At 56.9% G+C, this 10726-nt stretch overlaps 1 protein-coding gene across 3 annotated transcripts; it reads left to right on the top strand.

The window, feature by feature from the left end:
* The first annotated feature begins 1628 nt into the window (after positions 1–1628).
* ORAI2 (ORAI calcium release-activated calcium modulator 2) lies at positions 1629–10412 on the top strand. 3 transcript variants are annotated; one of them, XM_044676451.1, is made up of 4 exons: positions 1635–1686; positions 4933–5003; positions 5079–5170; positions 9795–10412. In XM_044676451.1, the coding sequence occupies exons 2-4, from the start codon at positions 4946–4948 to the stop codon at positions 10338–10340; spliced, it is 696 nt and encodes a 231-aa protein (XP_044532386.1). In that variant the 5' UTR covers positions 1635–1686; positions 4933–4945; the 3' UTR covers positions 10341–10412. The 3 variants fall into 3 exon arrangements, with proteins under 3 accessions (XP_044532387.1, XP_044532386.1, XP_044532385.1); XM_044676452.1 differs by lacking the exon at positions 5079–5170 and having other exon boundaries at positions 1629–1686; XM_044676450.1 differs by having other exon boundaries at positions 4933–5170.
* Positions 10413–10726: the final 314 nt, after the last annotated feature.

Genomic DNA, 10726 nt, shown 5'->3' with positions numbered 1-10726 from the left:
GGGGAGGGAAAGAACATGAATTATATAATTATAGAAAAAGATTCTGAAAGAGAGGAGGAGGAGGAGGAAGGGAAGAAGATCGGGTGGCAGCTCTTATTGGATCTGCATTGATTTTGCAAGGCTGAGAAGTCTTCTTTTCAGCACGAGAACTTAAAACTTAAAAAAATAAGACTCAACTCTTGTTGATCACCATTTTGATCACCAGCTCTTTAGGCCATTAAAATCAGGCCTCACTGTTGTAACTCTCTCCCTCTCCCTCTCTCTCTCCCAAAGAGGTTTGCCCATTGTATACATTTTCCCAAGCTTTTAACACCAAGTCTAATTAGCCACAGTCCTCAGTTGTGGAAAGGGATCTGCTGGAGGCTTGTGAAATATCGCCGTGCCCAGGACTTAGTGGGCCCTCCTATAAATGCTTTTGTTCCCCCGTTTTAGAGATTTAGTAATAATAAACAGTAAAAAGCATGCTGAGTGCAAGTGAGGAGGGAGAACTTCTATTTTGGTGGGAAGGTGATTCCAAGGCGTTAAGAGTGGTCTCCCCCCCTCCCCCCCACACTGGCCCGGTAGTTCTAGAAATGCCGGAAGAGTACGGAGAAGAGAAAAAGGAAAGGCCCAGACCAAGCGATTCCCTTTTGCCCCTCGATGGCAGGCTCGGCTACTTAGAAACAAAGGAGAGAAGCAGAGACAAATGGAGACAATGAATTCAGTTAATCTGCAAGTTGCCAAAGCAAACCCAAGAACTGTGGCCATTGCTACATGGTATCTCTGCAACTCTTGGGTGTCGTCCCTTAGGAGAAGAGGAGAGGACACGTGGGTCGTGGGGGGGTCCAGCCCTGCCCCCAGTTCAAGGCCGGGTGGCAGGTGACTCCGGAGCCTAGTGGCCTTCGTTCTCGGAGCTCCCCCGGCCACTCGCTCAGCTTCGCTGTCAGACACTTGGCGCGTGGGCGGTGAGGGCGTGGGGGGGCCCATTGCTCCTGGGCAAGAGTGGGCAGGCTCAGATGTCAGGAGGGGAGGAGGGTCCAGGGGTCCAAAGGCGGAAGGGATGGATCTTGGGAAACCGAGACTATTGGGTCCTACTAGTAGTTCGATTCGGAAATGGAATCTGAACCCAGGTCTCTGGAGTGGGGGGGACGCGTGAAGACCTGGGGAGATCCTTTCTGCAAAGCGCTTGGTTCAGTTCGTGCCCGGCACACGGTAGGGTGCAGCATATGCTGCTGTTTCCCCAGCTGTAAAATGAGGCTAGGGTGACCGCCACTGGGCACTGCACACGCACGCGCACCTCAGCCAGCGGGGATCCGCGGAGATCGCTCAGAAAGAACCCCTCGCTGCGCGGAGGCCTAGGTGGCCGCGGCCCCGCCCCCGCGCGGCCACCACGTGACCTCCCCTCGCCCTCGGCTCCCCGCCGGGCAGGCCACCCCACGTGACCGCAGCTGTCGTTGCCGTGGTAGCGGCTGCGTCGGGGGCGGGGGAGGTGAGGGAGGCTTGGGCGGAGGCGGCGGGAGCGGGAGGGAGACCGGGGGGAGGAGGAGGAGGAGGAGGAGGAGGAGGAGGAGGAGGAGGAGGTGGAGGAAGGAGGGAGGGAGAAGAGAGGAGAGGAAAGGAGAGAGGAGAGGCGCGCCCCGGCTGCCGCTGCCACCGCCGCCGCCGCCGCCTGCAGCGAGCCAGAGCCGAGGGCGGGGCGGCCGCTCGGTGAGTACTGGGGGCGCGCGCGGGGGGGGGCTGTCACGTGCCTGTGCGGGAAGGACGTGGGGAGGGGCCGGAGAACCCCCCGCTGAGATGTGGAGCCTTTCGGACCCCTCTAGGCACACACGGGAAGCCTCTTCCAGGATGGAAGGCAGTCCCGGAAGCCCGGCCAGAGGAGGGGGACTCGGGCGGGCCGGGGAAGAATTCCCCCTGGGGAGTCGTAGGCGCGCGGGGTCGCCGGCTTGGGAGCGTTCGGGGCGCAGAGTCCGCTCGGGGAGCCTGGCGGCTGGGGGTCGGAGGCCAGCTGGGGCTCCACGTGCAGGTCTACATCGAGGCGTGGGCTGGGGGAGGGGGTGTGCGCACACGCCTTCGCGTGGCCAGGCATCGTTTGGGGGTGTAGTTCATGGATGCGCTTGGCGTGTGCGTGCGTGTGTGTGTGTGTGTGCAGTCATCTGTCTGGGAAGGCTCTCCGGGTGTGTGTGCGCCTGCGGTCATCTCTCATGGATGCACTTCTGGAGGGATACTTGACTGATTATGTGTGTGGTCCGTGGCCGCCGGTTCTGCAGAAAGATAGGTGTGTATGTGTGTGTGTGGGGGGGGAGGGTCATCTCTCTCGTGGATGCACTTCCCGGAGGATCCCCGGGGGTGGCTCGGTGTCTGTGCGGGGTGCAGGGATGCCGCTCTTCTTACGGAAGGGGGTACGTGTGTGTAGCCGGTGAATGCAGGTTTCTTGGGGAAGGATCTGCTGGAGACGCCCCCCCTCCCCCCTCTTGTCTGGATGCCCACCCACGGGCTGTTGAGCGTCTCAGGGGAAATCGCTACTGCGGTTCTGGTACCCTTGTACCCGCAGTACGGCGGTGTCTCCCGCCGGGAAAGGTTCCTGCTACCAGATCCCCGCGGAGCCCTCGCGGGAGATGCTCGGCATTGGCCTATCCCTGCCGCGGCGAGGTTGTAAGGGGGCTGCGGGCAGAAGCCGGGATTGGGGAGGGATGCGTGTGTGGCGTTATTCCACGGGAGCTCGCGGAGTGAAAGTGAAGAGGGGGCTGGGGGATGGGGCAACCTGCCCAGGCCCTATTGTTAATCCTATTTGCTGTCTTGACTGTCAACCCACAAACCCGCCCCCTCCAAAGCAGTTTAATCCCCCGGCCTTCTTGCCTATTCCGCATCTCTTTGCATTTTCCTCCCACCTTACAGTCCGATAAAATGGGGCCAGATCGGCCACCGGCCACGCTGGGGAAGGAGAGCCACCTGAAGAACCCGGCAGTGCCTAATTAGGAAGTTACCAGATTCCCCAGAGCTAGCCAATGGTTAGGTGGGGTTATTTCCCCTGAATCCTCCCCAAGGAAGTATGTCGAATGGCGGAGCAGATGCTGTTCCCGGGGAGTGTCAGTTACCTGGAATTGACCAAGCACGGAGGGAGGGGGCGGGGAGGGGACGCCAGGAATCTCTCAAACCCGGTTGGAAAGAGCCCGAGTTTTTCCCTGGGAGTTTTGTAGGCCACGAAGCGCTGTAAGATCAGCCCCAACAAACTCTTCCTGAAACTCTCCGGAGAAGTTTCAAAGTTCTAGGCAGAAAGGGGCAAAGCCGTGCCTGCTGGTAGGATGCCGCCTCCTCCCCCCCCCCCTTCACCCTGCTCAGCTCCCCGGGCTCCAGAACCCCGGATTGGCTTGTTAGGCAGAGCCCTAAGCAGCCTTTGCCCATAGGCTGTGTGTTGTGGGTCGGCCTCTTGTGCCAAGCCTGCTGGCAGCACCTTGCCAGTGACCTTGAGGCTGCCGCCCTACATGGGGGAGGGCTGCATTCTAGCCAGTGGTCTGCACAGACTTGGCCCCTTTGTTGTGTGTAGACATATCCTGACCCGTAGAATTCCCGTTTCCCTGAAACCTGTGTTGGATTGGCTAGAGATGAAGGCTCTGATTGACAAGACTTCACAGACCACATCCTCTTATTTGTAGCTCCAGTCTTCAAAGCCAAATTCACAGTTGGTACCCATCCCTCCACCTGGGTATGGTGGGTCAGGAAGACCCGAGTTCAAACTTGGCTTCAGATACTTAGTAGCTGTGTGTGACCCTGGACAAGTCACTTCACTCTGCCTCAGTTTCCTCATCTGTCAGATGAGCTAGAGAAGCACATGGCAAACCACTCCAGTATCTTTGCCAAGAAAACCCCAAATGGGGTCTTAGAGTCAGGCATGACTGAACAGCCACAATCCCTCTCCCCAGGCTCCAGTTCCAGAAGACATTTTGAACTGTTTCTATGGAGACCTGCTAATAGCTTTGGGTTATTTGGAGTGACAACCTTTTTTGAAGTCTGTGAAATATGATGACTTAACCCTAAGCTTGATAGAAAGCCATTTTCATTGTAAAATACCACAGGGGGAATCTTTATGTAGCTAAGACGGTCATCTGCCACTGCGGAAATACGGTTTCTCCTGCCTGCCTTGAGGCGGTTGGTTCAGACACTGAAAAAGGACTCGAGATTTTTGTCTGCAGAGATATGTGAAAGTGTGGCCTAGGAAGCCTCAGCGGTCGTGGGTGTTCCCTGAAATTCTCCAGTGTAGACAGGTGCAGAGGGTTAGATTAGGGTTTAGGTGCTGCTGGAACGATTCCTTCCTTGGGGAGAGTTCAAGGCATTTTTAGCTAATCTTCCTATTCCATCTGTGTACTCACACGCTGTTTGGAAGCTTTACAGGTATTGTAAGGCAGGTGCAGGAGCACAAGGCAGGCCTCTGCCAGGAAAGCCACCAGCTGAATTCAGTGGGACGGGGGCTGCCGTGTGGGCTGGGCCTTCATCTTCTTGCATTCCAAGCTGAGGCTGGCCTCCCACCTCCTAACATGAAACTGGGCAGCAATTGGGCAGCTGGATGTGAGGGGAAGGGCCCAGGAGGGGGAGGCCTCAGTCTTCAGATCCCGACTCTGCTGTGCCCTACAGGCTGGCAAGCCTCGGGAGCAGCCCCTTAGCCTCCCTTCTCAGTTTCTTCATCTCTTCATCTCTAAAATGGGGATGACCACAGCTTTACTTCCTGCCCCATAAAGAATTCTGCAAACACGCATTGCTATTAGGAAAGAGTTGCTTTTTTCCTCCTTTTCCGCTGTCTGCTTATCAGATCATTTTGCCACCACAGAGTTCTAGAGCTGACTGGCTCTGCCGCACAAAATGAGCTCTGAAACGTGTTTACTCGCTTTTGTCGTTGGCTTGTCCGATGTCTTTGGCCCCCCTCGGAACATAGGTTTTCTCTTATTTTTTTCCCCCAAGCCTTGCTTCCATCATGAGTGCAGAGCTCAATGTCCCCGTGGACCCTTCCCCGCCTGCTTGCTCCGAACCAGGTAATAAAGGGATGGATTATCGGGACTGGGTTCGTCGAAGCTACCTGGAGTTGGTCACTTCTAATCATCATTCAGTTCAAGCCCTTTCTTGGAGGAAGCTTTACCTGAGCAGGGCCAAGCTCAAAGCTTCCAGCCGGACGTCTGCCTTGTTGTCTGGATTCGCCATGGTGAGTTTTTCCCTGCTCTCTTGGGATGGGGAGATATTGGCAGCAGGACTTTGTTGTGTTTGCCGGGGTCCTTTGGTGCCTCCTCGAGGCGGGGGCAACCAGGAAGCCGCCTCTGACTTCTTCCGAGGAGGCGTGGGTTGAGGTTCCTGCTGAGGCCCAGATCACAGTTCCCAGGAGCCTTTCTGGACCACACATGCGAGTTAGCCCATTAGGGGCTGGATGAATTGCATGCTGTGTGCTGGGAGAAACGCTTGATGTCGGAGGCTTTACGTTTTACTGAGGACTTTCACATGCATCCTTCTGTTTGGTTCTCATTGCAGCCCACTGAGGTAGTGGGTCAAGGCTTATGCCCATTTTGTAGCTGGAGAAACTGAGGAAGGAGTGAAAGGGGGATCCCCAGCCTCAGAGGTCCTTACCCCCAAGTGCTCTCGTTCGCATCCCTTCCAGCCCTGAGAACTAGCTGCTGTCAGGTCTGTGACGGTTTCCTGGGGAGGGAGGGGTCCAGGGCACAAAACTTAACTCTCCCCAGAAGGCCCGGCTTCTGCCAGACCAGAGTCAATCCTGTGCTGTGAGGTGAAAGATTGGCCTGGGAGCTGTGGGCCGGTTGTGCTGCCCCAGAGTGGCCCCAGTGATGTTAGACACGGAGGATGCCTCAGCAGAGGGATGGAGCCATCAGAAAGTTCAGCTCAGACCAGCAGGCCTGAAGGGCACACCTACTGTGTGCCAGGCACTGTGCTGGGGGCTGGGGATGGATAAAAAGGCAAAAACGGAGCAAATCCCACTTTCTGAAAGCCCTTCTGTTTCTGTTCCACTGGGGAGATGACAGGCTGTACCCAGAGCCATACCCACGAGGCACCTAGAGGAGGGAGCATGGCTAGTGTGGAAGGCAGAGTCAGCTGCTCTTCTGATATCTCGGAAGGGCATCGTTAAGGGGCCGAAAAGCTGACTCCCAACGAGTGTCAGATACCCAGATTTACCCGGCAGTTTTTGAAGAAATCCAGCCAAAAGCTTTCCATTTAACCAAGTCCCGGGGCCTGGAAATTCCTTACGTTCTGGATCTGCAAAAGACTGGAGGCTGAGGAATGTTGTTTTCCCAGCTCACAGGATGCCCAGCCAAGTGGAGGAGCAGAAGAGAAAAGGCCTCAACTCTGAGTGGTTTAGGAGGTTACAGACTCAGGATGACTCCTGGAGAGATGAGGCCCAGGCGTAGCTCTCACATACAGTCAGCTCCCGTTCGTGAAAGCCCTGCTGTGTGCAGACCGCTGGCCCCACGTGGGGGGTGGGGTGCGGGAACATCCTGCTGGGGTGACCTTAGGGCCACACAGCCAGAGCTGGAGTCGGCATCTGGCCTCCACAGCCCTGGACAGGACCCTCACCTCCAGCCCCTCGTGCTCTCAGTCCAGTGAAGGGTTGGGACTCAGTAGCCCAGAGTGGTCCTCTGGGGATGCTGTGACCCATAGCCACAGACGAGAAAGCAGGACATCATTTGGGGAAGGGCAGCCTCAGAAAACAAGGCTTATGAGAGGAATGAAGGCATTCCAGACATGAGAAGACAGCCTGGGCAAAAGCACGGAGGTGGGAGATGGAGGGAGCAGTGTGCTTGAGGAATACTGGATGTGGCAGTATGAACCTGGGGTGGGAGGTGGGAACCAGGCTGTGAGGGCCTCCGTCAGTGTCTGGCGGGGGATTTAGTTCATAGTTTATCCCAGAGGACACGGAGGGGGGGGGGGGGGGACCACCGAGCACTGAACCTGTGCCGTAGGATGGTGATGTTTGTAGGTAGGTAGAAGGGAGAGCCTGGAAGGGGAGCCCTGATTAGGAGGCCCACGAAGCATTCCAGGTGGGAGGTGGGGGCTGGGAGCCTTGAACTGAACTGATTCTGAGTGGCGAAGAGGAGAAATGAAAGAAATGGAGAGAGAACTGATGAAACTTGGCCACTGATAGATGAAGGGGACAAGAGGGAGGAAAGAGCCCGGGGGGCAGGGGGGACTCTTGACTTTGAGGATGGGGGTCCCCAGCAGAAAGGACAGCTTGGAGGAGGGCTCAGCTGATGGAGAGAAGGTCACAGGATCATTCGATTGAGAATGGAAAGGACCTTAGGGGCCATCAAGGCTCATCCAGTCGTTTTAGAGACGGGGAGACTGAGGCCAGAGTGGAGAAGGGACTTGACTAAGGACTCACAAGTTAGTCTCCGAAGAACCAAGACTTAAGCAGGGGCTTCCAGCCACTGCTCTCCTAGGCCTCAGAAAGGGGGCTCTGTACCCTGAGGCAGGGCAGCTGCTACTGTGGACCCAGCCTGTTCCAGCTCCAGGGATGGAGCACCCGATGGCTCGCCTCAGCTAGGCTGGGGACGAGGGACACTTGGGAGGGGTTGTCATGGGGAGGTGGGATGGGAGGACAGGACAGATGTCAGGTACTTCCAGAGTCTCCCATCGTTCTTTCCTGTGCCCTCCGTACTCTCAGGGTGTCAGCAGCTCCCGTAGCTTTAACCTTCATCTGCCCACATCTAGCCCTCACCAGTTGCCTGTTGGGCACTTCCAGTCCGACCCAGGCCTCAGGGGCATTACTAACTTGTCGTGATTAACACTGAACTCATCATTTCCCCTCAAACCGTCCCTGAGTCCACGCTTCTCTGTTTCTTTAAAAAGCATCACCGTCCCCAGGCCCTGAGGTTGGACATCTCTGAGATCCACGCCTCTGGCCCTGACTCCTCTCCTCCCCCAGAGCTTCGGCCTCATCACCTCTCGCTTGGATGACTGTAGCTGCCTCCTCGTGGGCCTCCCCACTCCAGGCCATCCCCCACTGCTTCCAAAATCATTTCCCTCAGACACAGACCTGACCGGGTGACTCCTGCACTCAGCCAACTTCCATGGATCTCCAGGGCGCTGGGGATCAAACAGAATCTTCCAGGCCAGAAGGCCTTCCCTCCCGCTCTCCATGTCACAGTGTCCCTCTTTTCCTTCTGCAGGAAGCCTCCCCAACTTCTGGGGCCCAGAGCACCATATCTGGCTATTGATCTGTCACGTGTGTACACGCGTGTGCTTTATATTCTCTATAAAATTGTCTCTTATTGCAGTCGAGATAAATACTCCATCAAAGTTCATTGTGAGGAGAGATGGGTTCTCTGTGCTTGGCACACAGGAGGTGCTTAATCTTGCCCCTTGGTCGGTCTGTTTAGAGAGGACGAAGACTGAGAAGTTATTAGTCAGATCGAGTAATTGTTGATGCTCTTGAAGAGAGCAGCAAAAGTTAGCATAGAAAAAGGACGATGGCAGGTTGTGGCGGAGAAGAGTCTGGAGGCCGGCGGGCCCCTTCCCGTCTTGGCTCTACAGAAGCCCGTTTTGCTCTAAAGATTTCCGGGGCTGGAGCCACACGGCCTCTCCTAGTCTCTGTTCTGGTGGCGACGACATCTTGGGCCTCCCTGAAGCCGAGTCTTCCTGCCAGGCCCTCTGCTGCCTCGGAGAGCCGGTGATTGGAGTCTCAGCATAGACCCCCCCCCCATTTCCCTCGAGACCAAAGCGCTTTCTGAATGACCCGAACCAGAACACCTTTAGCTTCTCCACACATGGCCCATTCTCCATCCCCTTAATGCCTTTGCCAAGGGGCTCCGCATCTTTTCTGCCTCTCCCCTTTGAAAATAAGGTGCCCTGGATGGAGCAGAGCTTGTCCAGGAGGGATCGAGTCACGAAGGGAAAGGAGAGGGGCGACTTGGGCCTGGAGGCTTGCGGCCCATCTCATAGGTAGTTCAGGTTTTTGTAGCCTCTTTGTGCCGCTGACTTGTCTGCAGCTTGTGGTCTGCTGTGACCTCCAGGTCCTCTCTGTCTGGGCCAGGTATCTCCTGAGGCCAGGACAAAGACCCTCCCCCCCTCCGCCCCCTCCCGTGTGAAGGTAGTCATTGCATGAGGTAGTGGCATCTTCTGCCTTGGACATGGGGACGTGTGCTCACCTTCCTGTGCCTCAGGGATTTCTCAGGGGGTTGGTGAATTCCCCCTTTGTGAAATGGGGAGATGGCAGGCAGGGGCTCTCCCTTAGTAAATACTTCTATAGGCTTCTGGGAAGGCTGGGAAAAGGGCTTTGCAGCCCCGTGTCCAAGGCGGAGCAGGAAGCCCCAGCTGCCCGTGCCTCCTGCCACGTTGCTCCCTGCAGAAGGGGCTGCCCCTTCCTACCATGGGATGGAGAGTGCGGACTGTTTAAGAAGCCTGACTTGTGCACGTGTGCACGCGCACGGCTGCTGGAGGGGCGGGTCTGAGTGAGGCCTCTCCGGGCCACCACTTGGCCTAGAATCCCCGATTGCCGCTGCTGCTTGTCCTGAAGTCTCCCTCTCTAGCCGTGGGACTCCTCATGCGGACGGCCCAGGGCAGCCGCTCCTAATTGTCACTTATGTGCCAGAAGCCGGCGGTTTGGAGGACTCAAAGCTGCCTTTGGGGAGGGAGGCGTGCTGACGGCCAAAGGGCCTGCACGATTCCGAGCCGCGGCCTTGTGGCCAGCGTGTGCTCCTGAGAATGCTGCCCTCAGCCCGTGCTAGGCCGGCAGCGAGGACTGGGGGCGCTCGTTGGTCATTAAGCTCGCTGTCCCGAGCAGGGCTGCCCCCGGCTCACCCCCGCTGCCCCCTTGTGTCTTGCAGGTGGCCATGGTGGAGGTGCAGCTGGAGATGCAGTACCAGTACCCGCAGATGCTCCTGATCGCCTTCAGCGCCTGCACCACGGTGCTGGTGGCGGTCCACCTCTTCGCCCTCCTCATCAGCACCTGCATCCTGCCCAACGTGGAGGCTGTGAGCAACATCCACAACCTGAACTCCATCAGCGAGTCGCCCCATGAGCGCATGCACCCCTACATCGAGCTGGCCTGGGGCTTCTCTACCGTCCTGGGCATCCTCCTCTTCCTGGCGGAGGTCGTGCTTCTGTGCTGGATCAAGTTCCTCCCTGTGGACTCCATCACCAAGGATGGGCCCAGCGCCAAGCTGGGGCCGACCAGCCACACGGGCTGGCAGGCCGCACTGGTGTCCACCATCATCATGGTGCCCGTGGGCCTCATCTTCGTGGTGTTCACCATCCACTTCTACCGCTCCCTGGTGCGGCACAAGACGGAGCGGCACAACCGTGAGATCGAGGAGCTCCACAAACTGAAAGTCCAATTGGACGGCCACGAGAGGAGCCTGCAGGTCGTGTGAGTAGCCGGACACATGGGGGGGAGGCGGGGGTCACCTCTGTCAAGGGCAGAAGAGCTGGAAATAAAACAGACATCTGGTTCACAGGACAGCAAGAGTCCCTTGAGTTTTTCAGAATTTTAAAAATCCAGATTGTTAATTCCTGTTTCTCTGAGGCTGCTTAGACACTGCCAAATCGTTCCAGACCAAAATGTTCTATGTGATACTCTGTGGGACATTATCCTTGAGATCGCAGAAATGTTTTAAAATAAGAAACCGTGGCCAAGAGGGTTTCCCTCTCCCTTACCGTCTAACAAAAGTAAACCGTTCTAGGAGGTGAAGAGAACCGCCCCCCCTAGGCTTAATGGGGATGCCCGGAGGCGAGAGCCTTCCTGAACCTCAGCGAGGTG

The sequence above is a fragment of the Gracilinanus agilis genome, chromosome 4 (assembly GCF_016433145.1).
Source record: "Gracilinanus agilis isolate LMUSP501 chromosome 4, AgileGrace, whole genome shotgun sequence".
Classification (NCBI taxonomy): domain Eukaryota; kingdom Metazoa; phylum Chordata; class Mammalia; order Didelphimorphia; family Didelphidae; genus Gracilinanus; species Gracilinanus agilis.
Note: the sequence above shows the minus strand (reverse complement) of the source record. Positions and strands in the feature narration are given on the sequence as shown.

Excerpts from the sequence above, each read along its gene's own strand:
- ORAI2 (XM_044676450.1), top strand. The coding sequence starts at position 4,946 with ATGAGTGCAGAGCTCAATGTCCCCGTGGACCCTTCCCCGCCTGCTTGC. Across the intron at positions 5,171-9,794 it reads TGTTGTCTGGATTCGCCATG|GTGGCCATGGTGGAGGTGCA; the intron begins GTGAGTTTTTCC and ends TGTGTCTTGCAG.